The 19,598-nt window shown below is 52.7% G+C and overlaps 1 protein-coding gene and 1 long non-coding RNA gene across 7 annotated transcripts in view; one reads left to right on the top strand and one right to left on the bottom strand.

Moving 5' to 3' along the window:
* MXRA7 (matrix remodeling associated 7) overlaps nucleotides 1–19,598 on the top strand; it is a 52,004-nt gene that overhangs the window by 9,346 nt on the left and 23,060 nt on the right. For all 6 annotated transcript variants that reach the window (XM_074971993.1, XM_074971992.1, XM_074971997.1 and 3 more), the window contains exon 2: nucleotides 13,519–13,579. In XM_074971993.1, the coding sequence (XP_074828094.1) occupies nucleotides 13,519–13,579 (61 nt within the window). The remainder of the gene's footprint in view (nucleotides 1–13,518; nucleotides 13,580–19,598) is intronic.
* LOC141998645 (uncharacterized) lies at nucleotides 2,428–4,990 on the bottom strand. The gene is made up of 3 exons (XR_012641876.1): nucleotides 4,708–4,990; nucleotides 3,372–3,502; nucleotides 2,428–2,667 (listed from the first exon to the last, which is right to left on the bottom strand). It is a non-coding gene; the product is annotated as an uncharacterized LOC141998645 (long non-coding RNA).

Here is a 19,598-nt window from a genome sequence, read left to right as displayed (position 1 = left end):
AGCCTGCAGGATTGGGGCCGAAGTCGCAGCAGCTTTGCAAAATCAGCATGGAAACATATCAGCTCAGGCACAAAATGCACTTGTCCAGATGCTACCACTAGGATAGTGAAAGCACTAAAGAGATTTTGTCTGCCTCTGAAAATCCCTTCCCCTGTGAAGTGAGGTTTTGCAAGGCCTTCCCCCACCCCATAGCGTGCATCATGCCAGCATCGTTATTACTGTTTGCGTGCTCTGACCCACAATGCATTGCAGTTTTTATTTTCTTTGGATTCGCATGAAACATTGCAAAGTACTTATCCAAGGGCTCTGGATACCTCTGACCTCTGGTATGTTTAAAAATATGATTGTCCTGCTACAGACAGAGATTAACCCAGCAGCCTCCCCCGCACTGGGAAGTAACCAATTCCTCCCATGAATAGCAGCTCTGGCCATGCTCCTCCCTTCCCCAGTACCTGGGGGATGAGATCTCGCCTTGTCATTATGTCTCATGAGACAGGCTTTAAGTGGCTATCAGCAGCTCTTTTGGGGTGGATTTGGGTTCGTCCCATGGTGCTGCAGGAGTGTCGTGTCTGTCCTTCCATCCCATGCTCCTGATTCTGCCTGGCCTGGTGTGGGCTGCTAATGAAAACCACATTCAGCCTTTTCCTGTAGGATTCCAAATCAGAAGTTTGGGACACGAGCGGGACCTGAATGTTATCTCCCCTTTGTATGTGTCTATCACTTTCTCTTTCTCATGTCCCTGTCTTCCCCCAAATCTGGGGTGTGCTTCTGAGGAGGTGCCAGTTCTGGGGACTCTAGAGCTGTTACTGTGTTGTTCACTGTAGCCACTTTGAACTTCCTGGAGGCAGCTGTGGGGGTAAAACTCCGATCCTCCTGCTCTAAGAAGCACAGGCCCAGTCTGCTGAGGCTAAAGGAAAATCTTCGTTAGCAGTATAGGGTCTATGATGCCCCGTCAGACTGTTCTGATTCCATCCAGTAGAGGGCAGTGGTTCACATACACTAGCCAGTTCATGAGACTACTGTATAACTACTCCCCTCCCCTCCCCAATTCAATTTTGTTGCTAGCCACTTGCTAAGCTTTTGAATCCAGGTTGGCCATAGCAATTGCGGATTTCCCTGGAAGAGGAGGATATACTTTGCACCTACAGCCCCTTTCATCCAAAGATCATCGAGTGCTTTTAAATCAGTGGGTGAGGTTTATCCCAGCTTTACAGGTGGGGAAACTGAGGCACATCAAGGTGCTGTGACTTGCCCACGGTCACACAGTGGGAGACTAGAACCCGCTGACTCCCTGCCCTCTAACTGCTAGAGTCCTGACCGGTTAGTCCTGCCCTCTAACCGCTAGAGACACAGCCTCCTTTGGTTTCTTAAACACGGTTGGGAGGTGTCAGTGCCGGCCGGCCAACCTGTGACTACGCTGACTTAGCGAATTGCAGGGCGAATGTAGCCAGGGGCCTGGTGCTGACAGACACAAGACATCCCAAGGAGACAGAGGAGTCTGATTGCGACGCAGCCCTTCTGTCACATCTCACAAGGGAGATCGGAGACCTTGGGCAGGGAGGGGAATAAATAACTTGAGATTCGCGCAGCCAGAAATCTGACTGTAAAGGAGCTGCCTGGGCTTGGTGCTGCCTTGGCGATAATTCCCCATCTGGGATGCTGCCGGGGTCTCAGGTGCAGCCGGCAGGGCATGTGACTAGCTCCTGAGAGCCGTGTTCCCCAGGGTTCCCAGTCTGCCCTGGGGGAACGGTGTGTGCAGAGAGTCCAGTGCTAAAAAACGAGACAAGCCTAAGAAGTGCCTTCTGTGCTGAGCCATGGAGTCTCTCCTGGGTGGACCTGCCCCTTTGGCCGGTTCAGGATGCACCTTCGCTGTGAGCTAATATCCTTGGCTGGCAGGCTGCAGCGGCTCAATGGCAGTAACCAGCAGGTGGGGAGGGGAGAGGCTGAGCCAGTTGTCCTGGAGGAAAAGGCTCTCAAAGGCAGGGAAATGTGTCGTGGACACATGGCACTGGGGAGAAGGGGAGATTGCTGGTGGTGTTGCTAGCTGAGCTGGGAAGCAGGGGAGGAGAGGTCAGCTGGGCCAGTGGTTTAAGCAAGTGATTTACAAAGCAGATTGGCTACAGCCCTATCTGGGCTTTATCTAGACTAGCATTTTAGTCCTGGTGCTGCCCCACCTGTGTGAGCAGGGGGGGCTAGGACAGACCAGCTGCTGGGGTTTAGCCCCCCTGCCCAGAGCTGGTCTGCATGACCCCAGGGTTAAAATGCCGGCAGCTGGTCTACACTAGCACTCCCAACGTTGCCACCAGCAGTATGACAGCCCCAGGGGAAAGTGCTAATGCAGATGAGGCCTTAGGGGGGCATGGAGGCTATTGAGGATTGAGGGTGCAAAGGAACAACAATCCATCCGGGCAGTTGGACTCTCCCTAGGAATGTTTTATTAAACCTAGTTGCCAGCGGGTAGGTGGGAGGTGGGCTAGGTCACCCAGCCATGGAGGGATTTGCTCTTCGGAGAGGGTCAAGCCCGCTAAAGGCAGGGAGGTTCTCGCCAGCTTTCAAGTCTAAATCTCAGAGAGGCAGCACAATGAGCGCCTGGCTTCCCCCGGCTGCTGCGGGAAGGACTCGCAGGATGGGGAGGCCACTGGCAGGGCTCTTCCACCACAGGAATGTCTGTAACAGGGAAGCAAAAATAGATCAATTCAAAACCGCCCTGGCTTAGGGCTCAATCCCCAACATGGCTCCTGCCTCCTTCCCAAAGGTATTTCCTAGCACCCTAAGCCCCACTTCATTGCCCTTCCTTTGGGCACTTGGGCAAGGGGAAGGGGTGACTGAACTGAGGATTAACTCCTCAGGGGCCAGCCAGTGCCTCTGCCCCCTGTCTCTCACCCACAGCAGAACTGACTGTGGCTCACAAGATGGTCTAGGTCCCCAGGTCTGGCCCAAGGTCTGGGCTTCACACAGCTCTGGTCTCGTGGTCCTAGAAATGAGAGGCGGAAAAGAGACATCCAGTCATAGTGTCGACCACCACTATGTACGGCCTGGCCCAACTCTCCGCCCTCCAGTACCTCAGGATCTAGCCACAGCAAAGTGCAGTCTTGGCCGAAGGGAATGGCCGGTGCAGCAGGAGAGCTGGCTGACCTTGCCCTTCTGACTCCCTGGTGGCCCTCGACTCCATCTCATGCCACCACAGCTGTGAATAGCTTTGGGAGGCAGGGGAGCTATCTGCACTGCTGCTCCCCCCTCTGAAATAATTGACAGCTCCCCCGGGCCAGGTTTGGAAAGCACCAGGCTCAAGAACGCTGCCCTGTCCAAAACAGCCACTCAGCCCCTGGCCCAAGAGGCCCTGCTCCCCTCAAACGCTCAAATTCACCCACTCTCCAGCCATGTCCGGGATTTCCACTTCGAAGAGCCAAGCTGCAGCCGGCAACGTGTTTCATTGCATGGAATCGTGGAGTCCTCGTGCTTTCGTCTGCTGGAACCAGATGACTGTTTGGCTGAGCCCTGCCTGGGGAGAGGCGTGCAGTGCTGGGTCTCCATCCCAGGGGTGTGAGCTAGTGTTGGTACCTTTCTCCCACGTGCTCCCAACTGGAGGGTAGCTTTGCCCAGTCCCTTCACCCTCTAATGCACATGATTGACTTACCCAGGAGCACCTACCCCACCCCGTGTCTTCCCCCTCTTCTCAGTACATACGCCTAACACAGGAGCTGTTTGAGTGTCCTGGTGGTGCCAGCAGCTGATTCCCAGCTTTCAGGGCTGCCTGCTAAAGGGGTGTGGGGGGGGGGGGTTGCATTCCCCAGCACTCTCAGGGGCCTGCGGGGGGGAGCTCAGTTGCATGCCTAGTCCCAGAATGGTCCCGTAGCTCACAGCTATGGGAGCTGCTGGTGGAGCCTAGTGGGAGGCTCGGCTGAGCCCGTGGAGGAGAAGAGTGGCTGGAGGTGGGATGTGGGGCAGAGCGGCTGGGTCACTTGCAAGTCAGGATGTGAAACAGGTCCAGGGCACCGAGGACCTGCCTCTCCTCATTCTGTCCTCTACCCTCATCCCCTCAGAAACTCCCCCGCCATGACCTCTCCACCGCCACACCAGCCTTTTCACCCAGCCGATGGATACATGTATATTTTTGCCTGGCAGGGCACAATTGGACTGGGCAAGGCAGAATTTGATGCCTCCCTATGGGCTAGAAGGGAAGAATATTGCCCCATAGTTTCAGTGGGGTTCCCTGCCCGAGGCAGCTGCCCACTTGCTTCTGCAGCTGTTTCTTGGTGCATGGGAGAACTGGAACTCCCCAGCTACATGGGCTTGGGACGGGGGCAGCGCTGAGCTGGTGATGGGGAAGGGGTGAAGGGGGCATTTATTCACTGAATTGCAGCCAGGCCTGAGGTGGCTCACATGGCATGTCCTTTCTTGGCCCCTCAGAGCCTCACTGGCCAGGATTATTTCATGGGGGAGCAAGGAGGTTTTATGCTGTAGCAGCTGCTTTCCTAGATGCACAAACGAGGCTGAGTGGCGTGATTTGGGTCAGAGGGGACGTTCTGTGTGGTGACCATCTGCTCGGCCAAACTCTGCAGAGAAGAAGTCCCTTCTTTCCCCCTTTTCTCTCGGCTCTTCTTTTTTATTCCCTCTCCTCTCTGCCCCTTTCTTTCTCTCTCTTGCAATGTCTTGCATCAGGCTTGGATCAGAAAGTGCAGCCATAAATGGCAATGTGTTACTCACGTCTGCGTGGGGCCTGGGTGGTTATTCCAAAGCACACGCTTTCCCTCCCCTCTCCTGGAGGCTGGCTACTCGCTTCTCCCTCCTCCTGCCGGGGTAAGAGACACGCTGTTCTGCCCCAGCCGCTCTGGGGAAACTGGAGCTTCGCCTCCCAACAACGGAGGGCAGCTAGACGCACCAGCCCACTTGGCCAGATTTCGGTTGCCCCCTTTGCTAAAGGGAGGGGAGACTTGGACTTGAGGGAGCTCCTCACAGGGAGGGTTTGGGCTGCACAGAGGAAATGGGAAGAGGTGAGGTAATGGCTTGCATTGTCCAGCATTGAGTTTAAAAACAGATTATGATACGACTTTGCCAATGGGTGGGGGGTGGAGTGAGGGGACAGACTTGTACAGCAGAGAGTGAGCTGGGCCTCCCTCCCGACAATCTCTTTTTCTGATCCTTCCCATTTCTTCTCTCTCTCACTTCCCGGTCCAGGGGTTAGGACTTTGAGTGGGCTAATCATTAACAGTTGGGTGCATTCAAAGCATTCTACAGGTATTAAGTCAGTATCACCACGAGTGGGAGGTGGGTAGATCACTATTGTTATCCTGATTTTACAGGTAGGGAAACTGAGGCAGGAGGTGGTGTGACTTGTCTATCTTAAGGTTTTACACTGCCACCTATCATGTATCCTGACTGTCTTCCACATCAGATCAATAGCAAAGTCCCTAGCAGACTTCAAGGCCCCAGACTGGCAGAGCCAGGACTAGAACGCAGGACAGCCTAGCTACCGCCTCTGGACCATCCTGCCTGTTCTTTATTCAGTTAAAGGCCAAGCTCTTAACTTTTTTCAGCATTGCAGCATTCTTGGGATTTGATTGCAAATCTCATAATAAATGGTGTTTTTCTTAAAGCCCCAGCTGCTGGAGTCATGTGAATACATGAGAAGCTCAGCTGTTATTTAAAAAATTCCAGGAAAGGAAGTTTCAAGCTTGGATGACCTAAGTTCATCCTAAAGGTTCAAACACCAGAAGGCAAATAACAAATAATTTTTGGTTATTTTTATTATTATTTTTAAATCTCATGATTTTTAAGCCAACCTTGTGGTTTTGGGAGTGCCTGATTGAGAGTATTTTTCACGTTTGGGGTTGGCGAGACTGCCTTTGGAAGCATGCTATGCTACCCTTTTGTTTTTGGAGGGGTGTGTTGGAAAGTGGCCTTGTTTTGTGGTGATGCTGGGAGTCAGGACGCTGGGTTCTGTTCCCAGCTGGAAAGCTGACACTCTGTGACCTCAGGTGGGTGACTTAACCTCTCTGTGCCTGTCTCCTGGGGTGTCGTCATAACTCCCACCCCTCCCATGTGTGCTGTGAGGTGTGACTGTCTGCAAAGTGCTTAGAGACTCTGAAAGAGAAGACATTTCACTGCAGTGTTGTTTTTGCTTGGAGGCACCAGCAGGGGAGGTGCTGTAGAATGGGCCGGGTATGGCAGAGGTAGCAGGAGCAGGCAGGGGTCACTGAGGGCTGCATTGGCCAGGGTGGCTGAACTATGTCTCTGGCGCTGGGCAGCTGCTGCATAACGAAGTCTGTCGTTAAGCCTGCAGTGACGTGATCTTTGTCTGTTACAGCAGCTGGCCCGAACTGCCTGTGTAACTGTCCTCCAGATGCTCCCAGATAATTATCGCTGTGTCCTGCCTCCCTAAGGCAAGCAGGACTTTTCACTGCGGGGAGGTGTCCTCCCTAGGAGCCTGTGCTTGTTGATGCAGCCAGCGAATTGTGGGGAGAGGAGAGGCCAGGAGAGCACAGGGTTTACGGGCTCGCCTAGCCAGGGTGCTTCGGATTCTGCTGCCAGCTGATGCGTCCCCTTTTCCCAACTCTAATGCTCCCTTTGCTTGGAGGGGCAGCTTGCCCTGATGTCCCTAAAACGTCTCCCTGCACCTCCCCCTGGCTGCTTTCCAACTGGGCAGAGCTCAGGGCCCAGCTTCGCACAGAGCCTGGGCCGGCTGGGCTGTCTGCCTGCCGGAGCTGCTGCAGTTGGCTCGGCTTCCGCAGGTCCTGGAGCCTCAGTCACACTCAGGGCTCGGCTGGGGTTAAAAACCAAACCCCGTCTGCATCTGCAGTGTCCAGGCCGGGCGGCCGCCCGCTCTGAAAGCAGGGTGAAGCCCCACCCCTCTATTTCACACTTTGGGAAGTGAATGGGGTCTGGAGTGAACCCTTTTCATGAGCTGATTATTCTAGACTGGGATTCAGGAGCTCTCGGTTCAGTTCCTGGCAGGTTAAAAGCTCAGTGTCAAGAGCTGCACAAAGGAAGCCAAAGCTGCTGTTGGAGCATAACAACAACCAGTTTCATTCGTCCTGCAAAAACCCAGGAGCTGTGCCAGGTATTATAGTGCACCACCTGCTGGTCCCTTCTCTGTCAGCTAACTATTTACATCCCTATGGACGTGGAGCAGTCCTGTAATGTCTCTGACTCCCTGCGTGACCTTGGGCAAGTCACTTAGCCACTCTGTGCCTCAATTCCCCACCTGTATAGGGGGATCATAATCCTCCCTTTCTTCCACCCTGTGGTCTTGTCCATTTAGATTGTAAGCACTTTGGGGCAGCAAGGAAGGGCACCAAACCCACCAGCTACTCCCACTTTCGTCTCACTAACCCCCCCCCGCCCTATCTACTGGCTTTGTTCCCCTTCCCTGAAGGCCTCCATGCACTCCCCATACCCTCCTGGGGCAGTAGGAGTGTCCTCAGGCCTCTGTCACCGAGTCCCATCTGTCATGGAGCTCCCCTCTCCACTGTGGGGCTACAAGCTGCACTTCCCGAGCCCCTTCAGCTGCTAGTATCCCCCTCTCCCTGCCTCCCGTCTTGTCACAGGGGCTACACAGTGCGAGGGGGAGAGCTGTTGCTCCGGTGGCTTGAGATGCTCCCCCCTGGTATTCCCTCCCACCCCCAGCTGGGGCCTGTGGCTCTCACTCGGCTTGTTGGCATGTCTCCTCAGAGGCAGGGAGTGCTCATACCAAACTCCCTGAGAGAGGCGTGGGGAGGGCGGATGGGTACACATCCCCGTTATCCCCTCCCATCTCAACGCTGACACCTTTGTGAGCCTCTCTTCTAGCCAGCAGCTGGGAGGGTGCTGCAGGTCTTGGCCTGGTCCTGCCTGTTGTGAAGCAAATTGGACACAGTAGCTCTGTATCCCTTCCCCTGTGTTAGCATCGGCTCTCTGCTAGGTGCAGTACTGTCAAAGTCAGGGAGAAGAGTTTGTGGCGTGAAGGGTTGGCGGGGCAGGTAGGAAATAGGGCTGGGCAGGATTTAAACAAATGTCTGCGCAGCTCCGCTTCCGAAGCTGGAAGGGGTCTCAGCAAACAGGCAGCACTGAGCTCTGTACCAGGCTGGGCACGTTGGCAGGTGGCTGAAGGGCTGCAAAGACCCTCTGGAATGAGCAGCTGTCCAGGGGAGGCGAGTCTGTCACACAGACCTTGCAAGTGCTGACTGGGTAAGAGGCTGCGTGCCTCTCCTCTCCAAACTCCTCCTGCAGCCTGCTAGCCAAGACTCAGTGCACTGGCATCTAGGGGAGCGGTTCTTATCACCCTGCCAGGAAATCTAGACAGGCCAAGCCTTGCAACAGCCGTGATGCCTTTGCCTTAGATATACTTCCAGCTGCTTTCGTGGGCCCTTAGGAGCCAGTCCTTTTAGCTTGGACCCGCCTTTGTTCATGCTGTTGAAAAACTCTCGACTGTAGGTTTGTTTGGCTCCTTGCATTACCTGGGTCCAAATCCTGGCTTGGGTCACAAGTGAATCAAGCTTTTTAGGTCTCAGCTTGGTATTCACCAATGAAACAGAGACGACGCATGACTGTGGATGGGGAGGTGGGGATGGCACAATTTCAGGGTTCTGATGGTATGTAGCAGGGTTCAGGGCAGGGCATACAAACCCTGGCAGAAATCTGGAGGGGGACATGTGACCCCACATGCCTCCTCCCCCACACGTTGCCTCTGAGCTTGAAGGTCAGTCTGTGCTCAGGAGAGGCCCAGAAATGGAGCAGCGGGGTGGGCGGGTGGGTCTGCAAGTCCGTTATGGGGTTTCCTGTCTAATACAAAGGCTGGTAACTCCAAGGGTTGGTTAGTTAGACGTGCCCATGGGCTCACTTTATTGGGGTTTGCCACATCAGTCCAGATGCTGCAGCATCTCTCGCGCTTTTGTGATCAGGCCTGTGTGTATCCAAATAAGGGTCCATGTCACCATGCCGACAGCTTTAGAAATGGGCAGAGGCAATCCCAAGAGGGCTGGGAGTGTGGGATTGCCCTCCCCTTAGGGCTCTTCTGAAAAGTCCATTCGAGCACAGTGAACCAAGTTCTGGGTGGGCCCGGGCCTGGCGGCAGGGCTGCTGCTGGGGCTGCCTGTGAACCCTGATAACTGCGCTGACATGAGAGAGCCATGCTACCCGAGTCACGTATTGTTCCAAGCTAATGCCAGCTGCAGAGGGGCAAAGCCCACGTGGTTGGGTGATTAAAAGCTGGGAGGTTCTTGGCTGCACAGAGATGCCAACTACTTCATAAAGAGGAGCGAGGCTTTGGGATATAGAGTCGTTGCTTATAGACTGTGCACAGGCCAATGGCTCTGCTATCCAGCAGAGGTCTCTTCCCCACGTTAATGAGTTGGTAAGTAATGCAAAGCACCAAGGCCCTTGAACTGGGTCACAGATCTAGCTATGGAAGTGGGTTAAGAAGCCTGTGCTGTCAATCCGAAATGCACCCAGGAGTCCAAGGGTAGCGGATTTGCTGTCAGAGGTGCAGAGTAATTTCCAAAGCACAGTGGTGGCCATGAAAACCGTCAGGCCACATCCTCGGCTGCTGTAAGCTACTGTAGCTCTCCTGACTCCCATGGAGCTGCACCTGCTGAGGAGCTGAGTTAATGTTTGCTTCCTGGCTGGCTGCCCTCTACCTAGGGTGGGTAAGGGCTTGTCTACATGGGGAAACTGATGGGCATAACCACTCCCATGTGGGCGCTGCATTCCAAACAGTGGGGTGCCGTCTATGTACGCAACACATGCACTGTGTGCCCATGTAAGCCCTGAATATGTCTTCCTGACCAGCTGTGCTCACGGGATGATTCCATCTGGGCCCTGAACATGCACAGAGGATGTCATTTTGGGATCCTCCATGCAGCATGACCTCACAGGCCCTGTACATGTGAGGTCATGCCTTGAATGCAAGTGTAGAATTGCATGTGTTAGTAAAAATGCCCTGGCATGTTCCAGAGTCCAAAAATAATTCTTTATTCCGGAATAATCACTCCACTGCCCACAGTCTGTATTTATTCTGGAGTTGCCCCTGTGGTGTGAGAGTGGAGGGATCTTGGAGATAGGAGGGGGGGCTGGCTCAGCTAAGGTGTGTAGTGGGTGGCAGGGAATCAAGAGTGGGCGCGGAAAGGTTGAAATGGACAAAATGAGTAGCCAGGATGAGACCCTGGGGGGTAGACTAGAGGACCCTTGTAGTCCCTTCTAACCCTCCCCATGTACAGCACCATGCACTTCCCAGGTCTGGGGTTTCCTGATGCTGACAGATGGGAGCTCTCACTTCTGGCTCAACGCAGTTCATGCAGGATAACGTTGCACCCCAGCATGCAGAGAGGGAGGGATGGGGCTGTGCTCAGATGGGTAGTACCCTCTTCCTAATGGGAGCCTGAGCTGGTCTGCTGCCGGCTCTAAGGATGCTGGGCTAGATTCAAAAACCCTCATTGTTCCCTGCTGTAGATATTTCTTCCCCTGTACTGGAGCTGAGAAATTCTTCTGCATGAGGAGTTATGGGACTACAGATTCTGGCGGGACCCAGGGCCTCAGGATGTCCTGCCGGGCTTGGTGGGACCCACAGCTCCTGGTTGAGAGGGTTTTCCACACTGTTGGTGCCCTCCTGTGCAACGCAGGCCAGGGGGAGCTCTCAAGGAATATCTGGAAATCTGACCACTGCGCCTGCTTCTCTCCCCACCTACTATCCCCTCCCAAAAATATGCCCCTCTGCACACAGGCATGGGGAGCTCCTCCTAGGCACCACTGCAGCTTCATTGCTAACTGAGAGAGTGTGACTTTGCGAAGGAACTGCTCCCAGGAGTCCCAGGGCAGTGCTAGCCAGCTGGCTTATGCCAGTGCCAGCCTAAGGCTCAGCACCTGAGCCGAGTTGCCCTCCCAGCAATGCTGCTGACATTCTTTCCACCACTGTTCATAAAAGAAAGGGCTCTGTGGGCTCCCCTATCCATCGCTCCGCCCCCACCCATGCAGGCCTGGGAAGAGATGAATGGAGAGTGAAAGGGAGCTTCCATTTTTGGAAGTGTGGACCAAAATAGCTGTGGTAGAATGTGTGAGAGATGATGGGCGTGTGGGCTGTCCGCGACCCAGGGACCAGAGGTGCAAGAGGAGCCCAAATGGCCGTGAATAATGCTCATTCCCCGCTGATGACATAACGTGCCCGGTCCTGGGCTCTGGGCTACATCCCAAATTCCTGATGTTTATTATAAAACTGTGCTGAGAAACTCCACTGGCCTGTTCTGCAAGGGGGCAGCTCCTGCCCTGCCTTTCATCTCTGCATTGCTGACTGAGTTCACCTGCACAACGCCTGCCCGTGGCTCAGCGAGTCGGCCCTCCCGGCCATCTTGGTTCTCCTTGTCTCCTCTCCCATGCGGCTTCTTAACCCCTTTCCTCCCTAACTGAGCTTGGCAGCTTCTCCTGGCTCTTTCTGCTCGCACACAGACCCAACCCCTGCCCTGTGCACCCCCAGCAAGCTGGGGCATCTGTGAAGGAGCGGTCGCTTTGACTCAAACATGGGAAGCCAGACGAGCTGGGGTGGTGGCAGGAGCCAGGACTGCGCACCCTCTGGATTCTGACAAACTGCGAGTTATCTTGCCGGTGCTGGGCAGACAGAGAGAGAACACTCTGCCTGCTGCCTTTCTGATGTGCATTGCAGAATCTGAGTACTAGACTCGTGTGTGTGTGTGCTGGAGAGAGGATGGGAGACACTCTGGAGGCATCACTATGATTTTGGAGGAAGAAGACTGTAGTTTTCTTCTCCCTTTTTCCAGCCCATCCTCCATGGAGAGTATCCTGATCAAAGTCCGGGGCAGTTTTCTTCCCCATGCCCCCACCCCAATAACCATGGCCCCTTACAGCCCTCTCTGAGATGCCACGGATTTTGGATCCTGCCCCATGGTAAATTTTAAAAAAATGAGATGCTGCTTGTTCATTATTCCTTTTTGCGGTTTAGTTGTTAGCCCTGGGCTGGCCTGTAGGACCGAGAGGCTGGGCTCGTTTCACGCCATGGGCCAAGGATGGAGCTGGCCTGTAGGACCGAGAGGCTGGGCTCATTTCGCGCCGTGGGCCAAGGATGGAGCTGGCGGTGCTCCTACCCCTGCAGATTGTTAGAGTTGCCAGACTCTTCCCTTTACAAGACCCTGGGTTCCGTTGCTTACGTCTTTACCAAAGTTTAATAGTTTGGGCTGAACTAGCACCCACATGTGTTGGAGCGGGGTCTTGAAAGGCAGGGAGGTGGCCTTTGTATCAGGGATGTGCCTTTTGACATACCTGTGAAAATTGCCTGCATTTGGTCAAGTAATAAGCTTTTGAAAACTCGCAATTTGCTAATGCTCTATCAAGTCTCTGCTATGCCTTGCAGCTTAATTCCCAGAAGAGTCCATCCTCACTGAAAAGGCACCAACCTGGCATTGAGGAGGACTTTCCCTGCAGTTGCAATTCCTGACTTCTGGGCCTTGCTGGGTCTAGATCAGGCATAGGAAATTAGAGGAGGCTTCTACATAACATCATGTGTAGGAGGAAGCTGATTGAATCAAATGCAGAGTGGATAAGAGCCAGACCTGGGAGACACAGGGGGGACTGGAAGCTAATGGAGGGGCAGCTGATGGAGGGGGAATGAGACGGAAACTGGGAGTTGGGTGAAGACTGGGAGGAAATGAGAGTGGCTGGCCAAAGACATTGGGACTGGAAGCCAAGGAGGGAAATGGGCGAGGGGGCTGAGATTAGACTAGGGGAGACTGGGACTGGGAACCAGTGGAGTGGAAAGAAGAAGGTTGTGGGTGGGGGAGAGCTCACAAGAAGCCAGGGTCTGACTTGCAAAAATGTGAGTATGCTCAACTGCACCTGAAAGCACTAGGAGTGGTGCCTGAATATGCCAAGTACTGTGAGAAAACAGGTGATGGCTCATCTCACGAGAGTGCCACAAAGATAAACGAACGTTTGTGGAGCACTCGGATACTGTAGTGCCCTAGAAAATCAATAATTCTCCCTTCAGATCAGGATTTGAATTGTGTGCTGTAAATAAGACGTAGGGCCATGCATGGAATAATGAAGAGAAAACAAAATACTGAATAGCGGATCATTAAATGAGCACTGTCCGTCCTGGGCAACAAATGGGGCAGGGGTCCTGTGGAAAATACAGCATGTGACAACATAATTAAAGACTGTATCATAATGTATGTGCACAAGGGGGGGGGCAAATTAAGGATGCACAGGCAACCATAATGTTCTTTTACTGTAGTGTGTGTGTGTGTGTGTGTGTGTGGAATATATAATCTTATTAATAAAAACTAGCTCTTTTCATCCATAGATCTCTATGCAGGTCAGTATCATTACCCCTATTTTAGATGGGGAAACTGAATCACAGAGGGGAAATGATTTGCCCAAGGCTCACCCGGCAGCCAAATGGCAGAGCCAGAACTTGAACCCAAGTCTGCCATGTCCCAGTCCATTGTCTGATTCACCGAGCCATGCTGCCTCGGGGAGCTCCGTTTGCTCCACACACTGTTCTCCCCTCTGAACTGCTCTGCTCTTCATTCTCTCCAGGAGGAAGATCAAGACTGGGAAAAAGAGAGACTGGTGGTGAAGGAACCAGAGCTGGACGATGGTAAGTGGTGGCGATGCAGCAGCTGGTGGGAGAGAGGGCGTAGATAGTGCCACGCTGCCAAGGGCCAGCTTGGATCTGAGCTGGAAGCTCCTGAATACTGAGAGTGAAATTTCCCTCTTCTAGAGTTCTAGGCAAAATGGGAGACCAGGCCAGTGTGTCCAGGGTCATGAAACACAAGGAGGAAAAACTGTATAAAACCCCCCAACGCACATTGCGGGGCCTTTTTTCATACTCCATAAAGAAATAATCTGCCGCCGCTCCCTGAAAAAATAGAGTGACAGGTGACACTCCCTTTTCTCCTCCCCCATACAGATCACCTTTCAGTTTGTGGGGTGTGTTTCCTTCCACCCATAGGTGCTGGAACTAGGGGTGCTGCGGGTGCTGCCATACCCACGCCTTGAAGTGGTTTCCATGATATACAGGATTTACAGTTTGCTTCAGTGGCTCTCAGCCCCCCCACTATACGCATTGTTTCAGTGTCCCTGCTTCCACCAGACCCACGTTGTGTGCAAACACACTCAGTGTTTCAGTAACACAAGGGGCACCGGACTGTAAGTGTGCACAGTACAATCAGACCATGGGAGTGGTGGGGGGTGTTCGGCAGGCTGACAAATCTCTGTTCTTGGAACTTTGGCAATGATAATGCTCCAGTGGCAGAATCCAGGAGAGTTGTGGGCTAGACAGTGTGGTGGGAGGGCGGGGGGGGGGGGGGGACGGACAGAGGACTTAATAGAAAGCACAGACCTGGGGTAACGTGAAACAAAAGGCAACCTCACCAGTTGAGGGGACCACCACAGAACTCTGCCATTGAGATCAGAACCCGATCAATTTACACCTTCGTCATCTTAGAAACTCTGTCCCAGCTAGAATGAGGCTGACGTCGCTGTCCCTTTAAATTCCCAGCTGGCAGAGAGAGTGGAAAGAGAAGGGAGGGCTGCAGGAATGCAATGGCCTGGGCATTCTTCGCCCTGCTCATTGTGTGCCAGGCACAGAGTCTGGGGTGGGAGGGCCTGTTCTAGGACAATGCTGGGGGACCAGGGCAAGGCTGTCACTTGCTATAAATATAGCCCCTGGTCAGCAAGGCCTGGAAGCTGCTCAGCTGCAAGCCTCTGGGGGGAAGGCTGGGGATTAGCTCCCCTCAGCAGCTGACAGCTTCCTCTTCCTCCTGATTATTGAGCTGTTAATTCGCTCGGTTGGGCTAGAGTCAGCGGAGCACAAAGAACAGATAGCATCACTGGCATTTGTCATTGCGGCGGCAGCCTGGCAGGCCCTGGGCGGGGGTGGCTGGGGAGGGGGAGGGGACCAGGATGAGCCATGGGTTCCATGCCGCAGAGAGGATGGAGAGCTGGGGACAGGCCAGCAATGTATGAACACAGCTGCCCCCACCCGGGGCTTAATCCTTTTAAGACTGCGTGTGGCACACCAGCTCGACGGCCGGCTCTCGTGGGTTCCTCTCACCTCCCTTCTCCTTATATCGGTTTCACCCCAGCAGCTCCCTCCCCATCCTGATGACAGATGTGCTGTGCCTTTTGCCTCCAGCCATTGGCATGACACGAGAACAAAGCCTGGCAAAAAGCTCCTTGAAGGCACCAGGGGATCTCCAGAGGGTTTAGCTAGAGCTGTGTTTAACTGATTCGTCAATGACTTTATTAGAAAATGATTAATTGACTAATTGGGACAACAACACAGGACCCTTGCTCATAACTCTTCCCCCCCTCGCCTGCCCCAAACTAGATGATGGCAGGCAAGTGTGTGTTTGTGTTGACCAGGAGACTGTCCCACGGCAGCACCACAGTCAATGTGATGGCTTATAGCCTCCATCCTGGGGGGGCCGGGGTGGTAGGAATCCCTCCTCCCTGTCCCACTTCCTTGCTAGCCTTTGCAGCCCCCTGTCACAATCCCTCTGGCGCAGGAGGCTTATGACAGATGCTAATCCTTGCAATGCACCTTCAAGGCAGGGAGCCGCTATCACCGTTTCGTAGAGAGGGGAGTGTGTGGGACAGAGCCTGGCACTGCGAGCTGGCCTGACTTGCCCCAGGGGAACACAGCCAGTGGGTGGCGGAGCTGTGACTAGAACTCAGGTGTCCTGACTCCCAGTCTAGGGCACGTGCCACTCAACTGTGTTGCCTTTTATCCTGACAAATTCCCTTCACCTCCTGTAGACCTTCAATTCTACTGTCTGAAATGCAGCTGCCTCTGGGGTGGGAGAGGGCACACAGCAGGCCACACAAGGGAGGGGGAGGGGAGTTTGGGCCCAGGATCCTGTGGCAAACTGCAGCTGCTCTTGCAACCAGTCTGTTGTTCAAAACTGTAAGAGAGCCCTACCAGCCGGCCTCAGGAGGAGGTCAGCCTGGGCTAACGACACTGGGATTTGGAACCTGTGCTACCAAGGAGTCAGAGCTATGGCAAACCCATGCTTGGAGTGGGGCTGAATTAGGAGTCCCTCTATTGGCCATTGGCCCCCCACTTTAACTGGCTAGTGGGGTCAGTGCTGAGGGGCTCACGGCTCTTCCCTATCTTCTCACACCTGGAAAAAGCACCCCCTCCTCCTGCTCTGGGTTGTCTGCGCTGCCCCAGTCCCTGCAGCACAAGGCTCCGTGCATGGTGCCTGCTCCAGGCCGCCTGCATGGCAGTACCTGCCGCATTAGCAATAGGCGGCCACACCGGCTTTTTTTGCTAAATGAGGGCCTTCACGATGATGTGCCCCCGGCCAGCATTACGGTAAAGGATCAAGGCTCCAGCCTTTTCCAAGCTGTTAAAATTCTCTTGCTCAGTTCTCCTCCTTTCTGCCTTCAAGAGCCTTGGGCCAACATTAACAAAGCGCTTAGGCCACAGTTTTCCGTGCTAAATTCCTCAGGCTCAGTTGCAAAGCTCAGCCACGGAAACTGATTGGAATCTCACTAAGCTGTCCATCTCCAGCCTCTGCATTTCCCTTCCCAAACTGCTGTGTGCCCGGGCATTCACCCAGCGGGCTCTGGCTTGGGTTCTTCAGTGTCGGTGACATTGTCGTTGTCGTCGTCGTTGTTTTATTAGAAGAAAAGAAAAAAAGGAACCTGAACACTTTTCTCTCTCGTTTTTTTCCTCCCCCCGACTCCTTGTTCAGTGGTAAAAGAGAAAAAGGAAGTGAGATGGGTAACCCCATTCTGCCTGCCTGAATTCCTCCAGCAGTTTGAAATTAGGGTGACCAGATGTCCCAATTTTATAGGGACAGTCCCGATATTTGGGACTTTGTCTTATATAGGTGCCAATTACCCCCCAACCCTGTCCCGATTTTTCACCCTTGCTATCTGGTCACCCTGTTTGAAACAGATGCTATGATCTTCAGTTCCTGCCCTAAACTGTATTGCTGGGTGCTGTTAAAGTGTTACTATGTCCCATCCCTGAAGTGGCTGCATTTCAGGGTAAGGTTAAGTGTTCCCTTTTCCACTACTGGGATGGGGAGGCAGAGGGAGTTGTGACGCTTAACTAACCATCCTGTCCTTGGATAAATGGTACTGTAGACATGCAGGCTGCAATTCATTCCCTTTTAAAGGAATGTTCTAAATAATTCAGGCATTTTAATGGGCTGAATAAGATGATGACTCAGTCTGGCCAGTGGGGATACTAAGCCATGCGTGTGCATCTAGTATAACCACAAGGATCTCGGATTGTCAGCCAGCTACCTTTTTATTTCTTTAATGCATTTTCTATTTATGCACTTATATGGCCTCCATTGCAGTAGTGTCTGAGCACCTCACAGTTATTAATGAATGCATCCTCACATCTTCTGTGAGGTGGGAAAGTATTATTGTCCCCATTTTACGCATGGGGAAACTGAGGCACGGTGCGATTAAGTGATTTACCCAAGAACACGCAGGAAGTCTGTGGCAGAGCCAGGACTAGAATTCAGGTCTCTCTAAATACTAGTTGAATGGCCTAAACACAAGACCATTCTTCTTTTCTTTCAAGAAGCAAAGTTGTACAGAAACCTCTGGGGAACTGGCAGGTTCCTGGAGCTAGAACCAAGGTGTCTGGGAGAGTAAGAAGCACTGGGTGTGGAGAGGTAGATTTGAATTAGGACTCTTTTTTCTTTTTACCAAATGACAGCCAGTAAGAAAATACCCTGCAAACCCAGCGTCTTGGAAACCTGCCGACATTGGCGGGGGAAATTCACAAGACAAATATCTTTTTTTAAAACTCACCTCACGGCTGTTCTATTTAAGTAGGTCATTTTATACTCGTAAATATTTTGCAGTTCCTGGGAAAAATCATGCCTAGAATTTTCAATGTATTTCCTGAGACTTATCTCCAATCTGAAGAGAAAGAGAGCCCTTGAGCACTGAAAACTTCCAGCTCTTTCCTTCAAAACCTACAAGCACAGGTTGGCAGGCAGATGGGCGAATGGCTATTCCCCTTCCCCTCAATTTCTAGAGTCCCTTCTTCACTCTGATTTGAACAGCCCCTGTTCGGGGAGGGAAAACCGGCTTGGTTTTCTATCAAGCAAAAGATGTTAAGAATAAAGATTTGTGATGTGAAGGGCACCGATGAAGCCTGATTCTCCTTTCACGTACCTTAGTGAAACTCCACTGACTTAAGAGAAATGACTCCTGATTTACACCAGTGCAAGTAAGAGGAGACTCAGGCCTGATATCTCCCCGAGCAACAACCGGTTAAAGGCACGTTTCAACGGCACTTTTAAGGCTCGTTTTTAGTGCCTGGTTAACTGAGCCTAGTCTCTGTTTGCTTCCAGTTGATCAGGCTTGTTTGCCTGCCAGTGCTGAGCTTTTTCCATTGAGGGAAATGAGACTTTACGGAGCTGCGTTTTCTGGGCTGTGGAGCGAGGGCACTGTGACAGGCTTAGGTTTGCTGAGCTGTTGGGCAATGGCTGTAGCTTTTCACAAGAGGCCAGACAGCGGCCTTTGTTTTCACTCCAGTGCTACGGCTAAATGATTAGCCCTTGATTCGGAATCTTCCACAGTGGAAAACTGACCAGGATCAGCGTGAGGCTTGTTGACACGCTGAGGTGCAGCGACTGGGGAGTGAAATGTGAAATATTTGTGGAAGTGGTGGATGAGGAGAAATTCTGTCTGGGAACCTCTGTTTCCTGTTAAGTCTGCAGTTTTAACAGGTTTGGACCAGTAAACATCGGTTCACACTAAAACCTGGATGCATGCTCTGTGGGATATTTTTTTACCCTAGCAATGACTGTCATGTAATAAACATGACACCTGGGTTCTATTCCTGGCTCTGCCTGTGTGGCCGTGGGCGAGACAAGGTTGGTGATCACCTCACCCACCATGTCTCCCTAATATCCTGGGACCCACATGACTACACAACACTGCAGGCGGCCTTCGGCAAGCCATTTCACATCTCAGTTTCCCCACCTGTAAATTGAGGCTTGTACTTGCCTGCCCCACGGGTATTCTGAGGCCTGGAAAGTGTTTGGAGCTCAGCTGTGGACAGAAAAGCAATGTGGTGGCAGTTTTTGACCTCTGTTTTTCCAGCCCTTGAGCTTGGGAAGTAGGAGAAAATAGCTTGATCAGGCAAAGACAAGAGGATTAGCAAACAAAGGCTGGATCCTTCCAAGGTTCAAAAGTTCTCTCTTTCTCGCACTAGCTAGGGCAAGTACAAGGGATATTTACAACACCTCTGGTCTGTATCCTTCTCCTGTGCCGGAAGGAGCCATGCTAGAGTATCTGGCAGGAGGCAACATGGCACTATGGTCCCTGGAGTGTTGACTTTATCTCAACACAGCCGCTAGATGTTTTATTTATTTTTTTATAAAGCCAACAAATATGCATAAGCCCTGGCCCTCCTGGGATGCATTTTGGGCTGACTTTGTGCAGGAAGATAACCCTGAGGAGTGGGTTAAAAATAAACAAAGAGCTCGAGCAAAATCTGCTTGGAGAAGCTAAAGCTCTGGCTCCACATCTGTGAGCTACAGAGTTTTAATTAGCAAAGAGATGTGATCTAGGGGCTTGGGCAGAGGAGAGAATGCCTCCAACAGAGCAGTGGTTTTCAACCTTTTTTCATTTGCAGA

This window comes from Natator depressus, chromosome 14 (genome assembly GCF_965152275.1).
Source record: "Natator depressus isolate rNatDep1 chromosome 14, rNatDep2.hap1, whole genome shotgun sequence".
NCBI lineage: Eukaryota > Metazoa > Chordata > Testudines > Cheloniidae > Natator > Natator depressus.
The sequence above is the reverse complement of the archived record's forward strand: the minus strand, read 5'-3'. Positions and strand labels throughout refer to the sequence as shown.